Here is an 18,147-nt window from a genome sequence, read left to right as displayed (position 1 = left end):
CAAACATGAAAATTTGTACAACCAATAAAATAAAGTGGGAGCTGTGTGTGTGTGTGTTTGTGTGTACGTACAGGCAGGAACCATTTTGAGAACCTGCTTTTAGATTACGCTTTTAAAACCTACTTTTAGAACCGGCTTTAAGAACCTGCTTTAAGAACCTGCTTTAAGAACCTGCTTTTAGAACCTGCTTTGAGAACCTGCTTGGATATCCCGTTTTGAGAACCCGCTTTAAGCTTCAGCCTTAACAATCATCACTTGAGCTAACAAAACTTCACACAGCCACAAGCAACATTTTTAAGAGCACAATGCTGAAGCTGGAACGTGCTGGACCATCAGCACCAAACTGGTTCCAGTTTGAGCGAGTCATTACACAATGCAGGTGTTTAATACATTCGGCGTAGTCAGAGCCCGTAGACTCCAAGCTTTAAGTGTGAGAGGTGTTTTTAACGGCGCTGTGACTGCCTGATCCTTTTAGAATGTGTGTGTGTGTGTGTGTGTGTGTGTGTGTGTGTGTGTGTGTGTGTGTGTGGTGTTCTATCAGAGACAGCGTTGGTAATTAGGGCCTGATCCGGGCTGGCAGTGTGCCTGCTCAGGCTGCCTGGCGTCTCCTCAGTTAATTATAGGCCTGTGTGTGTAAGTCCAACCACGCAGGCTTGTTTACCAGCCAGACACTCTTTTTCTTTCTTTCTCTCTCTCTCTCTCTCTCTCTCTCTCTCTCTCTCTCTCTCTCTCTCTCTCTCTCTCTCTCTCTCTCTCTCTCTCTCTCTCATACACTCACACTCACACACACTCACACAGATACACACAGATACACACAGAGCTGTAACGAGCCATTGATTTAAAAAAGGCGTTCCTGTACGTCCTCGCAGGCTGAGGAATTTGGGAGGAGTGAAGAGAGGAGGAATTCGCCTCCTATTAGCTGATTGAGTGGGAGCTGTGTACGTGTATGTGTGTAGGCCGGAAATAAGGTGGCGCTAGAGACCTCTGCTGAGAAGCCTTCATTACTTCAGTAATCATGACCTCACTGCATGAAAATGCACACGGTGTCGATGTTAAGTGGCATTTTAGTGTCTGGGTGCACACATACATACACACACACACACACACACACTTCTTGGGCTTCTTGTAAAACGAAAGATCGAAGCATTGAACAACTAAATGGAGTGAGAGAGAAGGTGTGTGTGTGTGTGTGTGTGTGTGTGTGTGTGTGTGTGTGTGTGTGTGTGTGTGTGTGTGTGTGTGTGTGTGTGTGTGTGTGTGTGTGTGTGTGTGTGTGTGTGTGTGTGTGTGTGTGTGTGTGTGTGTGTGTGCGCTCCTATTACTCTGTCCTGAGACAAAATGGCTGAAAAGGGGAGATGATCAGACTGATAGCTGCTTCTGACCCACATGCAGACTTTCTCGTGTGTGTCTGTCTGTCTGTCTGTCTGTCTGTGTCTGTGTGGTTGCTCTACACTCCCTATAGTCAATATCCCAAAGCTCTAAAATATTATTATATTAATGGAAATGTTAATGTAGATTAATGGGCATGTTTTATTTAAAAAACAATAGACTTGGATTTGAAGGAGTGTGTGTGTGTGTGTGTGTGTGTGTGTGTGTGTGTGTGTGTGTGTGTGTGTGTGTGTGTGTGTGTGTGTGTGTGTGTGCGCTCTTGATGAAGCTGGCATCCAGGCGTATATGATCGGTATAATTCAGATTAATAAAAATTATTTGTTTGATGTGCATCACTACGCATATTTTTTTAATCATACACCAATTTGGTCATTAAATCTAATTAAAGCACTGGCGTCCCAGAAGTGAAGTTTTCATGAAAACGGGCGTATCTGGGACGACGATGCTGACACTAAACAAGTGTGGTTTTTGAAAAAAAAATTTTACCTTTTTTTTTTATATAGGATTTTCTATAATAAAATGGCTTCAGTTTTATTCTGAGAACCGTAAAACCAACCCAAATACCTGTGTTGATTCCTGGCCACAATAAACTGATGAAATGCTCACGTGTTAAAATATTGAACATCAACGGAATTAAACGGAACTCCTTTTAACGTGCATGCTACCACAAGGTTTTTTTTTTGCATACGTTCGTGTGAACACACACACACACACACACACACACACACACACACACACACACACACACACACACACACACACACACACACACACATGCAGAGGCTTATCCATCTGATCATTGACAGTTAATATCATCAGCATGGCTATGAGGGTTCGGCTGTGGGCAGCTGGTTATGCTAGTCAGCAACACACACACACACACACACACACACACACACACACAACATAGAGTCAGCGATTTCTCATTCACCACCTGAGAAAAGTAACTGCGCCCCCAAACACACACCTCAGCACCAGGTCCACAATCGCTGGTCATCGTAGTAACATCTGCGTTTCTCGATTGGGGAGCCCGATTGAGATCGGTTTTCGAACCCGTTTCAGTCTCGGCTCTCGCTCACACGCACTCTACTTTTGATCGACCTAGATTTGTCTCTTTTCCAGCGAGAGTCAGATCATTTCCATCGATCTGGCAGAAATTCTGAGTAGCTTTGTCAGTCCTTTTATCACTTCAAAAACATATGATACAATAATAAATAAAAAATAAATGTGTGTGTGTGTGTGGGGGGGGTCTCCAGTGATGGTGCTCTCTTACTAGTGTAAATTAATAATATACATTATATTAAATTATGAATATATATTATTGTAGTATATCATAATAGAATTAAGATATTAAAGTTTTTGACCCCCTCACAAGCATTTTTACGATATTTCTTCACTTTTCAACACTTAATTTTCACATTACACAATGTGTTGCTAACTATGCAGAGTAGCTAGCGATCCGTTATTGCTGCAGTTACTACAAACCACAACGTGATCTTTTTAAAAAAATGTTTAATCCCGCAGGAAAAACAGGCGAATAAAATGGCGCCAATTTCCTTCTCAAAATTGACGTGTTAGAAGCAGGAAAAATGGGCAACTGTAAGGTTTTTAACAAATTTGACAAGGGCCAAATTGTGACGTCTAGACGTCTGGGTCAAAGCATCTCCAGAACCGCAGCTCTTGTGGGATGTTCCCCGTGTGCAGTGGTCAGTATCTTTTAAAAAGGAAGGAACATCGGTGAAACGGCGTCAGGGTCGTGGGCGGCCGCGGCTCATTGATGCACGTGAAGATCGAAGGCCGAGCGCGTGTTAAATTAACCCTTATACGCCATATGTTTACAATAATATTTTACAATAATTGATTTGTTACTATGGAAACGCTGACGTATTAACAAAAATACACATTTGCACCTTCGGCGCTGTGGTATGAAAGCAATCATCACCTCGATTGCGTCGCGAAGCGTCGAGGAAACGATATTGGCCTGTTTGTAGGATGCGTTCAGGCAGCAGTGGGTTAAGCGTGCAAGCTGGAGTGTGGTGACAGTAATTCCCGCCTACGCCCGGCGAAGAGAAACATAATGTGTTTTTATTTGATGTGGTGTATCTCTTCATATCGGATAATAGATGGTTTAGCGCAGAGCATCTCCTTCATGAGCAGTGGCAGATGGTGATGAGAGGCAGTACCTCCATAGACACTCTAGTTAGCGCACAGTGCAATATTAGTACACACACATGCGCACACACACGGACAAAGCAGCCAGAACAGTTCTCAGTCATCAAAGAGCTCGATGCGTACGAGGCGCTGTGTAGAAGATCAGAGCGGTGCGCAACATCTGACCAAATTAGCACACGGATCAGAGGAGCGATACATAATTCAATAAGCCGGGGACGAGCGGCGGGCGTGCGCTCCTCGTTAGTGCAGCTCCGCTCCAACTACTGTTCTTCTCCACCACTATTCTACTGAAACACACTCGCCGCTTCGGCTCTTTCTGCTTCTGTGGGCGCGTGAAATCTTCCCTTTATTTGAACTAGGAGACCCAAACCTATTTTAGCATTACAATGCACATAAGATATGGTGTACATTGGTGGGCGTTGGAAGATCTTGGATGGCCTTCAACAACCCCAGGCCTCCTCGTCTCTGAAATCTCTACAAACACACTCCAATATCTAATGGAACTTCTTCCCAGAAGAGTGGATTATTATTTTTTTAATGCAAATGGGGATCAAATGTGGAAGGGGACATCCAAAAAGCTTATGCTTAGGTGTCCATAAATATTAGTCATATATTGTGTATGGACCAGAAGCCCCATGCCCTCCTTCTTACCTCAGATTGACCCCCCTCTTTATTTTTGTTTGAAAGAGATTTTTGTCTTACACACAATCGTATATGATCTCGTCGGATGCTGAAGCATTACGATTGTTCTTCACTGGATCTAGGATGCCCAAACTTGTTTTTGTATGACCCTGTGGACTGTGTGAGCTCCGTGGAGACATGGTAGATGAAGAATTTGAGAGCCTTGACCGCAAGTATTTCGAACACCTCCTGGATAAATCAGAACGCCAGTCGGATGCTTATGGTCGTAGGGGTCAGGGCGCAAGTGTGCTCCTGGCCATACTGTACCTTGTTTGAGGGTTATAGTAGGGATGCCACTCAGAATACAACTCGGAATTCTTGCTTGTGCTTTGGTTCCCCATAAGATCTCGTTGGCCCTTGGATAAATGAATCTTGTGTGCTGGTTTCAAATGAGGCCTTTTCACTAATCAAGTCGTCTGAATCTCTGATGCAGTTCCTCTTCCTGTTCCTTGCTGTTCAAGACCGATTTGAAGGCCATGCTGTAGCACAATATTTCATGGTCGGAAAAATGCCTTTGTTTGTGTCTGACTGTTGAGGCTGAACGAAAGCTCAGTGCAGCTTGTGTCACTGTGCCATACGCCGGGCATCTTTTTCACTGCATGCCCAGGAAACTAGGTGAAGTTCCCGGAGCAGCGATTGATACCGCAAAGTGGAGCTCAGTGGATGGTGGAGTAGGAGCTGTAGAGGCTCCACAAGGAATCTTGAGTTCCTGCAATGAATCTGCACCTTTAATACTCGAGAAGAATCTCCTCAGAGTGCCTTTGAAGTCCTGTGTGAGCTGCTCTCCACTGTAGACGGTTATTGGAACCCAGTGATGTGATCACAGAACGGTCCCGAGGGTTGCCTCAGGGTAACTGTGTGTGTGTGTGTTTGTGTGTGATTGTGTGGGTGGGTGGGTCTGGGTGGATGGGTGAGGGGGAATGGGGGGGGGTGTTGAGCGGATGGCCTGGGGGCCTGCAGACAGGGAATGGGAATTCCATTTCCCCAGAGAAGCAACGCTCAGCCCCCCTGTCATCCATCTTCTAGTGTCTGCAGTGGGGAAAGAAGATCTGTCGTGTGTGTGTGTGTGTGTGTGTGTGTGTGTGTGTGTGTGTGTGTGTGTGTGTGTGTGTGTGTGTGTGTGTGTGTGTGTGTGTGTGTGTGTGTGTGTGTGTGTGTGTCACGCTCCATCTCTCTTCGTACTTGCTCACGCAACCCCCCCCCCCCCCTTCCTGTACACAGTGGTACACTCCACCCCCCAAGTGCTCGATCTCTTACCCCTGTATTCGTTCTTTATCTTTCCCCTCCTCCTCCTTCCTTCCTTCCTTCATCAGCAGTCTCCATCCCCCCTTTCTCTCTCTCTTTCTCTCTATCTCCCCCTTTCCTTCCAGCTTGGTCATGGCTAGATGAGCAGACGATAGCCACCGAATTGCCCTCCCTTCCTTATTTAGAGATAATACCAACACACTCTTGTTCTCATTTACCATCAAAGGAGTGACAACACACAGACACACACACACATGCACACACACGTGTCTATCAAAAGACGAAATAGAACACAGACATGCATCAAAAGAGCCACACGTATGCACTCAAGCAAGTGCACTCACATGCGCACACACACACAATCAAAGCAAAATGTGCATGCACACACACACGCACACACAGATATGGCTTTGTGTATGCAGAACAGACTGGAGTTTGCGGTAACTTGTCGGTTTTATTTTCATTAATGCATGTGCATGTACGTTTGTGTGTGTTTGTGTGTGCGCATGCGTGCAGACTGCCCATTATGAATCCCTCACCCCCGTCTTGACAGCTCTGCAACATTCAGCAGTAATGTCCCAAATCCCACAACAATACACACCCCCAGTTTGCAGGTGTGCATGTGTGTGTGCGTGTGCATGTGTATGTGCATGTGTGTGTGACGAGAATGAGGCCAGGAGGAGTGTTTTATTTTTGTTATTGTGTGTACATTTTTCCATGATGGCCTGTGTGATGTCATATCTCGGACATTTTGCTTTGGGAGAGAGAGAGCGCGTGTGTGTGCGTGTGTGTGCGTGTATGTGTGTGTGTGTTTGGAATTTCACAGATATGCTTTCCAGTTTGTTTGTGTCTGAGTGTGTGTGTCTATTATTTGCTGCTCATAAAACCATGAGGCATTCATACGGCAAAAACACACACACACACACACACACACACACACACACACACACACACACACACTAATCCGAGGACACAACGGACAAAAGGAGGAACTTCTTATTCAAATATTTTCACAAGTTGAAAGAACAAACATGTCTGGGATATGTGTGTGTATGTGTCCGTGTGTGTCCGTGTGTGTGTCCATGTGTTAGTGTGTTTTTGGGTGTATGTGCATGTGTGTGTGTGTGTTTCATAAGTGTTTTAAAGGTCACCACTGAAGTCACGGCGTTAATGAACGTGGGCGTGTGTACACACTTGTTAATGTGTTTTTCTTTACACCGATGCCACGTCCAGACGTTACGAGGTGTCGAGGTCTTCGTCTGCACTGAAGCGCGCGCGCGTGTGTGTGTGTGTGTGAGGAAAGGAATGCGTGCGTGTGCATGTGTGTCGTCTAGCCCGAACACGATGAGTCAGTGTCTGCGAATGCAGCTGCGCGTAGCTTGGCGCGGAGTGATGCTAATGTGTTTGTTCACCCGAGCTCTCGGCATCGCCTGTAATGTAGCGCGGCGCAGCGGCTAGCACCATCAGCGCTGCTCGTGAGAGAAACCTCACCACTCGTCCACGTCTTCCATTTTGTCGAAAGCGCGGCGCACCGAAATAGAGAGCTGAAGCACGCAGACGAGATTCGTCCTTGCGAAGCGAGACGTCTGCCTCTCTTCAGTCAGCGGCCCTTTTGTAAAAGGTTTTGAAGAAATGAAAAAAAAAAAATAATAAATAATTGAAGAACTGGAAAAACGCCGGCTGCGAGACCTACGCAAGCGACCGAATGTCAGAATAAAAAGAAGGATGAAAGCAGTTTAGATTCAAGGGACGTTTTGTTTGTTTATTTAATTTTTTTCATTTCGATACCGGTATTTTTTTTTCAACGTTTTTCCGTGCTGTAGTTGTACACCAGCGCTTTTAGAGGAGAGAAGATGGCAGAAGCGCCAATAGGGAAACATGACATGAGTTGGTTTCGCGGCCGTCAATAAACCATTGAACCGCAAAAGTATTGGGACGCCTGACTTTTCCACTCATCAGGCTGTTAGCACAAAGTCGGAGGCACACGATTGTGTAGGATGCGTTTAGCAGGAAATGTTCGCCTTCATTCGAACTACGAGATCCGAACCTCTTCCAGCATGACAGTGCTCTTGTGCAGCGCCGTGAAAATGTGCTTTCCATATGTCTTAGTGGAAGATCTTCTGCTATAGAGCTCTGACCTCCAATCTACTGAACACCTTTGAGATGAATGTGAACTCTAACGGCACCTCAGGCCTCCTCACATCACCTACACCAATACCTGTCTTTTACACTCTTGTGGCTGGATGTCTTACAAATCTCCACAAAATCTAGTAGAGCATCTTCTCAGATTAGTGGAGGTTATTATAACAGCAAATATGGACCCAATGTGGAATGGGATGTTCAAAAAGAAGCACATAACAAACTTATACTTAGGTGTCCATAAACTTTTGACAATGTGTGTGTATGTCTGGAATAACAGATGAACTTGAGTGTAAAAACAAATCTATATTTCTTTGTTATTCTAGGACTTACAGCTGCTTTCCGATTGGTCAATTCCTTGGCTGTACCGTTCGACCGATTTTACTGTTAGCTGGGTTGGATTGTACTTGCTGTTAACTGATGGATCATCCGATGAATTTTTGAGATGGATAATTACTGATTTAGAAAAACGTGCTAAAGGAAATAAATATATTAATACATAAGGATATCATTAATAAATGGTCGAATAATAAATACAATATAGCGCTCTCCGTGCAGCACGCAGTCTCGCGTGTAAAAACAAACAGCGCATTGTTTAAGTGATTCGCCTCTAGAGGTCATAATGAGGCGATACCGGAGAAACTGTACCGCTTATAACGTTCACAAGGATTTCAGAATAATAATTTGTTTCTATGAATGGGTTTATTTAAAAGTTTAATTATCAAGCTTTCTATGCATATATTTATTAAGTCTGTACAGCAAATCTTCACTGAGATTCAGGTTGTTTTATTAGTGTGTCTGTGAAGAGAGATGGCAGAGAGCGCCCCCTGTCTGTTTGCTTTTTTTTTCTATTTCAAAAGCACAGCGTTTTGTTGTGCGAACAAATAAAAGTAGACACTTCACAAATTCGAATGATGTATTGCTTTTATCTCTACAATCAAAAAATTATGATTGATGATCGCTGTGGCGCCCCCTAACGTGAGCAACTGGAAGAAGAAAATGATGGTTTTATATATTTTTTTAAAAATGGTCAAGCAAAGATGCGCACGTTAATAAAACCAGTGAGTGAAATAAATATATTATTAAAAAACAAATTCATAAATGTTGTTATCTAATGAATGTATCCAGGCTGAACATCCACCATATAGAACACAAGCAGAGAAAAGATGATGATGATCAGGAAAGTCTCTGTTCTCAGTCATGTATACATCACTGACTCCCTCTGTCTCATCCACGTTACCCCCAGACTTCTTGTTGCCCTCTGCCGCCGATTGTTGTTCACTTCGTAAACTAGCCGACGTCTGTGGTGTGTGAGAGCCAGGAAACGATACACCGGTGCATCGAAAAAGCCGCGCAACGGCAGGAAACAGGTTGATGGGCTGAAAACGTTGCGCAGTAAGAAGAAAGGATACAAACAAATTCACCAAATTAGATTCAAACTAAAGCAACGAGTCCGTTTGGAAAATATAAGAAGTGGAAAGTAGAGAGATTTGTGTAGAAAATGTAATATAAAATACTGATACCAGAAAAATCTACGTAAGTGCAGTAATAAAGTATTTCAAGTACAGTTTGGGGAAAAACCACAAATAAAAATGTGGGATACTGCTGCATGCTGGGATACGTAACAGCGTACACACATCGATTATTTGTGAAGTGCATATGACGGAACAATTGCATGATGAATAATAATAAAAAAGGCAGTTTTTGTGTGTTGAGGTCAAGTTTTGTGTAAAACACTTTAGCATTGAACGCTTAACTACTCGTGTGTGTGTGTTCGTGTCTGCGTGTGTGTGTGTGTGTTAGAGAGAGAGAAGACTGAGGGCACTCAGGTTGCTGTTGAACCTGTGCATCGGGTTTTGAAGGACTCGAACACTGACCCTTTTTTTTTTTTTATAAAGACTGTGCTTTTATTCTCCTCTTGGCCCACTCAAGTGTGCTTCCTCACTCCAGTCAACAGCTCACTCTGTCTCTCTCTCTCTCTCGCTCTCTCTCTCTCTCTCTCTCTTTCTCTCTCTCTCTTAAACCCCACTTTCATTTCCAGAACAGCGCTCGGATTAAGTGTTTTCTTTGTGAGGTTCGGTTGAAAGGTTACAGTCGTTCGAAGGAATTAATAATAAAGCGTCTGCTCGTGCTCACTGCGCACCGCTCCGCCCTGCCTGCCTTGTAAAGGGGCTCATTTTTTGCACTTTCACAACACACAATGCACAACTCAGGGGTGAAAAAGTCCAGGATTTCACTCTGAAATGTTTTGTGGTGTTTTTTTCTTCTTCTAGTGCATTTCTTTCATTATCCTTTTTTTTTTTTTTTGCGGTGTTTTGATTTCTAACGCAATGGAAGCAGAACATGTGCATTTTAAATTAATTGCACATGACGGACCCCCTCATCCAGGGCGACTTACAATCGGGAGGTTGAGGTTTAAGGGCCTCGCTCAAGGGCCCCAGCCGCTGGGATTTGAATTTGCCGCTCGTGTCCTGCGAGGGGTCACTATTTTTGTCGAATCTGTGATGTTTGAGCTGCAACCTTTTTTTCTTGTGCAGATCTTTCGGCAGACACTTTATTTCATTTAATTTGTATTTTATACTATTTGTTTTTATTTTCATTTATGTGTTTGTTTGTTTTTTTATGAATCGTTTTATAGTCGACTTTGGGGATCAGGTGCTCCTGGGGGTCCACCTCTCCAAGCAGACAGAGCAACACTTCGATTCACAGTTGTGTGGTAGTGCTTGTGAGATTTAGAAAGTTGTGTAGTCAAGTGTGTGTGTGTGTGTGTGTGTGTGTGTGTGTGTGTGTGTGTGTGTGTGTTCAGGGTAAATAGAAAAAGCAGCTTGTAGACGTCTGCCACAAAAGCAAAGCTTTTAATTTTCATCCTGTGTTTTGTGTATCCAGGCTGCCTGAGGGGTCTGTCTGTCTCTCTTTCTCTTTCATATACAGTTTCTCTCTCTCTCTCTCTCTCTCTCTCTCTCTCTCTCTCTCTCTCTCTCTCTCTCTCTCTCTCTCTCTCTCTCTCTCTCTCTTTCATATACAGTCTCACTCTCTCATACACTTTCTCTCTCTCTCTCTCTCTCTCTCTCTCTCTCTTTCATATACAGTCTCACTCTCTCATACACTTTCTCTCTCTCTCTCTCTCTCTCTCTCTCTCTCTCTCTCTCTCTCTCTCTCTCTCTCTTTATATACAGTCTCACTCTCTCATACACTTTCTCTCTCTCTCTCTCTCTCTCTCTCTCTCTCTCTCTCTCTCTCTCTTTCTCTCTATCTCTCTCTCTCTCTCTCATAGTCTCTATCTATCTATCTATCTATCTATCTATCTATCTATCTATCTATCTATCTATCTATCTATCTATCTATCTATCTGTCTATCTCTTTTTCTCTTACACTCTCTCTCATACATGCTCGCTCGCTCTCTCTCTCTCTCACACTCGCACACACACACACCTGTCTGCTATGTATCTTAACCCACTGTAACTGTTGTTTCTCCATGTCTTTCATCAGTCTCTTTTTCACTCACTCACTCTCTCTCTCTCTCTCTCTCTCTCTCTCTCTCTCTCTCTCTCTCTCTCTCTCTCTCTCTCTCTCTCTCAATCTCTCTTTTTTTTTTTATTTTGTCTTCTCATACTTAAACGTCTGTCTTTTTAAAATGCCTCATCAAACACTCTACACCTCCTGGCGCCTTCTCAGGAAATGATTTTCCGTGTGTGTGTGTGTGTGTGTGTGTGTGTGTGTGTGTGTGTGTGTGTGTGCGCACATGGTACACGATTTATTCCGGTGCGTTTCCTCGCTTTAGATTTTTCTAGTCGTCTTTGCAGCTTCGTTATCCCTTTTCACAGAGGAGTGTGAAATGACAACCATACCTGCAGAAGAGCTTTTAACAAAAAAGTCGCCAGAAGGTGTGGGTGTGTGTGTGTGTGAGAGAGAGAGAGAGAGAGAGAGAGAGAGAGAGAGAGAGAGAGAGAGAAACCAAGGGCTTCCTTTCAGTCTCGGAATAAAGTAAAGCTATAAAAGTGCTATAGACGTGGATGCTGGCGACTCTGAATCCTGATTTATATCGATACACTGAATAGTAAAACATTTCCACACCGAGCCGCAGGTGTTTGTGATGTAAAATCATGTCAGACTCGGCCCACACAAGCATGTAGGGGATCCTACTGTCCAAAGATTCAGACACTGAAAACGAGACGGCAAACACAGAAGGACAGTCTATCTATCTATCTATCTATCTATCTATCTATCTATCTATCTATCTATCTATCTATCTATCTATCTATCTATCTATCTATCTATCTATCTATCTATCTATCTATCTATCTATCTATCTATCTACTTGTTTACTTATTTACACCTTACTTGTTTGTTTGTCTGTCTCCATCTTTTTTCTGTTTGTCTGCCTGTCTGTCTACCTAAAAACCCACCTACCTACTTATCCATCCATCCAGCCATCCATCCATCCGAAATATATTAAGATTTTCCCAAAAATGGCAATGAATTTCTTACAACTTTTTTTTTTTTTTTTCTTTAACTATTTGTGACCAAATCTGTACAGTGTATACGCCGTATGATTTATTTCTGTCACATCACACCCCCCCAGCACAAATTCCCAGTAAGCGGTGAGCAACACCGCCATCCGAAATATCTGACTTTCAAGACGTATGCGTGATGGCTGTGTTCCAAATCTGTGGCTCATGTAATAGGCTGCTAATACGCGTTTATGAAGCGAGCTTCTTTACTGGAATTAGACGCTGCCTGATTAAATGAATTCACAGACTAAATGCACTCAAGTTGCTTTGCGTCCTTAATAGTGCTGGATCAACTCCAAGTGTGTGTGTGTGTGTGTGTGTGTGTGTGTGTGTGTGTGTGTGTGTGTGTGCGCGCGCTGTCCAGTTTGCCCTGCCAGCAGTTTTCGAAGCTTTTTCTTGTGCTCTATAAATAGGCGGTGAGTCGCGGGCTGCCAGGCAGACCTGCTCGTCAGGCCTAATTACAGCTGAGCACTCCTTCCCTCCCTCTTTTATTCACTCCTTTATTCCCTACTTTACATCCCTCGCCGGAGTCTTGGCCTAGCTCGCTGCCATCTTTTATTTTGGTCTGTGCGCGAGTGTGTGTGTGTGTGTGTGTGTGTGTGTGTGTGTGTGTTTAAGAGCAAAAGATGCATGCAAGCAGATTTGCGGTTACTGCCGTACGGTGCTCTTTTTTCAAAACTTGAACATTTGCTTCGTTTCTTCATGAGCATTTTATTGTTGTGGTCATCTCAACATTCAAATTTCAGCATTTTCACCCTTTTTGAATATATAAACACAATAATATATAGTATATGGTGTTTGTGGACACCTGAGCACAAGATTGCGCTTTCTAAACTTCCCATTCCACATTGAGTCCCCATTTCCTGTTACAATAACCTCCACTCTTCTGGGAAGATGTTCCACTAGATTTTTCAATTGTGCTTCTATAGATTTGTGGATTCATTCGGCTACAAGAGTGTTAGTCAGGTACTGATGTAGGTGAGGTGAGGAGACCTGGAGTGCTGCTCCAATTCATCCCAAAGGTGTTCAATAGGTTTGGAGCTTCATAGGAGAAGATCTTCCACTCCAACACATTTAACGCATATCTTCATGGAGCTGTTTTTGCGCCAGTTCAAGTGAAGGGAAATGTCATGCTTCTGTATTCAAAGTTGTTTTATAGAATTCTGTAACTCCAATTTTGTGGTAACAGTTTGAGGAGGAACCACATATGGCTGGAAAAGGCAGGTGTCCCAATAGTTTTGCTCATATATATTGTGTGTTTACAGTATATGTGAGATTGATGCACTTTATATATAGATAATATACAGTTAAGACCACAGTTAAGTTGTTCAACAAATTGAAGTTGGTATCACAGGATCCTAAAGCCTGTCATGTTCTTGTTCGTTTTTTACTTGTGATTTTTGTAATATTTATTGCATTTAGCATTTTTTTTATTTTTTATTAAAATAGCTGTTAAAATGAGAAGCTACACAAAGGGATAGAACTATAAAAAAGTGAGCAAAAAAAAAAAAAAAAAAAAGAAAATGCTAAAGATTCCAGGCGCTGCACTGGAGAGATGATGCGCATGCAGAACGCATTCATAATCGCGCCTTGCAAATCCTCTCTTTGAAAGTCGGAGCATTTTTTTTTTTATTGCTGAATTTTACATATGTTTTCAGCTCTTTATTAAACTGCAGAGTAATTGCTTTTATTGCATTATCTGCAGGCAGCACAGGCAACACACGCACACACACAAACACACACACGCACGCACATTTTTCAAGATTTTTGTAAAATATTGTAATATAATCTATAATCAGTCTTTCTGTAGCAATAAACTGTGTTTATATAAATTACATTTGCCTTCTGTTTTTACACAGTTTGCATGGAAAGTTATTAATTACTCCTGTTTTATTTATTATTATTAATTTTATTTATTACATTTTTTTTTCTTGAACTTTCTGGAAAGAGCACATTAGCACAATTTAAGTTCGAATTAAATTTACATATATTTATATATATATATATATATATTCAATGAATTAATTCTATTAAATGTACAATAAATGTAAATGGAATCCAAGTCAAATAGAATTGCGGTTAGTTTAATTTGGATTAATGAAATAAAATGAAATTAGAAATATGTCATACAATAATAATAATGTTCATATTAATAATAATAATAATAACAATAATAATAATGTTCATGTTAATAATAATAATAATAATAATAATGTTCATCATAATAATAATATTAATATAAAGCTCACTATGTTCTTTCTTTCATTTAGCACCATTTTTTTATCATCACTAAAATATTGAAAGAAATGCATATATTTATTATTAAATAATTATATTAGACCCTGTTGCTTTGTTATTCCTCCTCCACCACATCACTTACATCAACAGTAAATACTATTTATTCGTTAATGGTTACATTTTCTCTTACGGAACACCCATGAATTTAACTGGTTTAATAGGATAATAATATCAGTATTTCACTACACACCTGTACGTCCAGAAGCTCAAAGTGTTGTGTTACTAAAAATGTATAAAACACAACGTATTCTACATTCACAGCACCGACACTGGAGAATTCCTTCCACACACAAAAAACACCATGTAAGTGTAAGATATACATAGAGACCTCTGACCAATCAGAATAAAGAATTGTGTCACAGCTGAGCAGTTCTTAATCCACTGAACTGCACTATACATTATAGTGACAAAGTATTTGGACATCGGACACTAATCGTGGAGCTGAATGCGCAGCATGCGCACGTGATCGTATGGTCAGGTGTCCACAAACTTTTGCTCATTTGTTAAGCCACTTGTGTGTTTGGAGGCACAGTGGAGCTGAAATAACACAGAAACAGCTTCTCTGTTGAGCTTTGTGCTTCTGGAACCACGGCTTTCCCCGTGCAGTTGTGTGTGTGTGTGTGTGTGTGTGTGTGTGTGTGTGTGTGTGTGTGTGTGTGTGTGTGTGTGTGTGTGTGTGTGTGTGTGTGTGTGTGTGTGTGTGTGTGTGTGTGTGTGTGTGTGTGTGTTGCCGTTGGCAAGGATTGGAGTGTTATATGTAAACCAGCTGCTGACAGAGGTTTCCTGTGGGTCACCAGGACCTCTGAGCAGTGCTTACATAAACGTTATCCAGGCAGGAGCCAACACACACACACACACACACACAAACACACACACACATATTCTCCCTTGTTGCCCAATAAGATCCTCCGAGTTGTTCCTGTCCCCAGGGAGTCTTCAGGGGCGGAGTGTGGGGTGTTTTGCACACTGTGTGTGAGTGAGTGTGTGTATGTGTGTGTGTGTGAGTATGGATAGACCAGGGGGAGGGGAGTCTGTACACGGTTCCACATTTAGCTGCGCAGATCGCCGCCGAGTGTTCAAGCGCTGACAGAAAGCTTAAACCAGCTGCACAGTCTGCGGCTGAGCGACCTTTCGCCTTCAAGCGCCGACCTCTGTGACCTCGTCTGACCCCAGCGACCTGCCACCGGTGTCGATGCAAATGACCAGACAGGTCACTCGTGGTTGTCTGGTGCTGTCTGATACTGATGATGATGATGATGATGACGACGGTGTTAAACGATGAAATCAATAGGAATGTTGATAACAATAATACAAACAGGCAAGCAATAAAAATAAAATAATGTTATAATATTGACAAAGTTCAATGTTTCAAAATTAAGTAGCAGGAAACTATCAAGAAAATATAAATGATAGCAATAAGTAGCATCTAATAAATGAATCCGTCGTATTAACAATTAAAATAATAATGTAATAAACATCTAATGGTAAAGTAAGAATAATAAATAATATAATGATAAATAATAATGTATAATAATAATAACTTCGACTCTCTATCTATCTATCTATCTATCTATCTATCTATCTATCTATCTATCTATCTATCTATCTATCTATCTATCTATCTATCTATCTATCTCATTAGTTGAACATTTACTGAATAATTAATGGATTTTGTGTGTGTGTGTGTGTGTGTGTGTGTGTGTGTGTGTGTGTGTGTGTGTGTCCACACATATCTGCAGGACATTACTGCTTCCCATTTGCATGTTCGGCTCTGACGTCCTTTCACATGAGCTGTAATTTAATCCGACACGAGTGATTCAGCCACACAAACCATGTGTAATGCACCTGTGTGTGTGTGTGTGTGTGTGTGTGTGTGTGTGTGATGGAGAACACTAAGGACAAGTCCAGTTCCTCTAAAGCTGACGTACTTTTATTTTATAAGTGAGACGCTGATCTTTTCTTACTGATCTGAGGAAATGTATAGTCTCTGGTTTGACCACTGACCCTTTGTCCTGTGTTTGTTTCAGGATCTCCGCAAGCAGGTAGCTCCACTGCTGAAGAGTTTTCAGGCTGAGGTGAGTGTGTGTGTGTCGGTTTGTCTGTCTGTGCATTGCCAGTCCAGTGTTTGTGTGTCACACAGTCATCATTGTATCAGTTGCTGAGCTGTAACAATCCAGTAGTGCGTTATGGAAACACACACACACACACACACACACACACACACAGTCACATAGTCACATAGTCACATAGTCACATTGCAATTCATCAGCTTTGTCCGTCTAAATAAACGTCAGCATTTACATTGAAATAATGCTCCTTCCCACAATACTTCACTTCACTTTTCTCCCTCCCCTCCTCCTCCCGCATCGGCCTCCTTTTTCCTTCCTCTCGTCTTTTTTTCTCCCTGTCAACGAGTATAGCATGACCTGATCTGGCTCAGAGAGTGTAAGAGAGAGAGAGAGAGAGAGAGAGAGAGAGAGAATGGGAGGAGTGGATTCTCTCTTGTCCTTTTTATGACGCTCTGGGCCTGGAGGCCATGTTTAAATTGCATTCAGTGTAAAAAGGCAACATTCTCTACTTAACACAGAGAGAGAGAGAGAGAGAGAGAGAGAGAGAGACCAAAACATTGACCAGGCTGCTAAAATCAGAGAAGGACAGAGAGAAGGACAAAGAATGGGATTTGGAAATGCAGAGTTACCTAGAGATAGACAAGAACCAGGCAAGTCAGATACAGATGCTAAGGGGAGAAATTGCAGACCCACTAAAAAGACAGAAAAGCAGATGTGCAGAGACTGAGAGTGAGACAGCATACATACAGAGACTCAGAGACTGAAGGTTTCACAGCAGACAGCAGACACTAAGGAGACAGTAAAGCAGACTTACAGACACTGAGGGTGAGACTGCAGACGTACAGAGAGTAAGGAGACAGTAAAGCAGACGTATAGAGACTGAGGGTGAGACGGCAGACACATAGACACTGAGGAGACATGAGAGCAGACGTACAGACAGGACGAGACAGCAGACGCACTGACCGAGAGCGAGACAGGAGACACACATACTGAAAGCAGGACAGCAGAAGCACAGACTGAGAGTGAGACAGCACTCTTTCTTTTTTTCCTGTATTTTCTTTTTCTTTTTTTTCTTATTCATTTAGTTTCTTTTACTCCTTCTTTTTTTTTCATTCTTTTTTTTTTATTATTCATTTTCTCTTTTTACATCACAAGAACCTACAATTCAATTCCACTACAGTATCCCTCTTTCTCTCTCTCTCTCTCTCTCTCTCTCTCTCTCTCTCTCTCTCTCTCTCTCTCTCTCTCTCTCTCTCTCTCTCTCTCTCTCTCTTCTCTTCTCCTCGCCCCCCCCTCCTCCATCACTCATTTGAACTGCCGTTTCTTCAGCAGTCTATTTAAATAGCAGCGCCGCTCCTGCTCTTATTCTCCGACCTTCTAAAAGGAGACGCTCCCCTTTCCGCCGTTTATCCTCGTTTCTGCAGCTTTTCAGCAGGCCTGGCCTTTTTGGCAACCGGAGAGAGTGATTTAGTGAAGGGAGGGGGCACCTCTTGTCACCTCGTCCCCTCGTCCTCTCTTCCTGATCTACATCAATGACCCTGAACAATGCGGTGTGACAGCAATGCCCACAGCCAGCCCATAATACTCCATATATGTGTGTGTTTATGGGACAACAGAGGAGGAGACATTTCTTCTGAGAACCT

At 42.5% G+C, this 18,147-nt stretch overlaps 1 protein-coding gene and 1 long non-coding RNA gene across 2 annotated transcripts in view; one reads left to right on the top strand and one right to left on the bottom strand.

Moving 5' to 3' along the window:
• Positions 1–18,147, bottom strand: part of LOC310717771 — a 339,024-nt gene that overhangs the window by 85,454 nt on the left and 235,423 nt on the right. The gene's annotated exons all lie outside the window — the stretch shown is intronic.
• Positions 1–18,147, top strand: part of LOC310717767 (homeobox protein cut-like 1) — a 124,355-nt gene that overhangs the window by 45,712 nt on the left and 60,496 nt on the right. The window contains exon 3 of the mRNA XM_083526219.1: positions 16,463–16,510. Coding sequence (XP_083382345.1) covers positions 16,463–16,510 — 48 coding nt within the window. The remainder of the gene's footprint in view (positions 1–16,462; positions 16,511–18,147) is intronic.

This window comes from Silurus aristotelis, assembly GCF_946808225.1.
Source record: "Silurus aristotelis genome assembly, chromosome: 22".
NCBI lineage: Eukaryota > Metazoa > Chordata > Actinopteri > Siluriformes > Siluridae > Silurus > Silurus aristotelis.
This window is presented reverse-complemented; position numbering and strand designations above follow the sequence as displayed.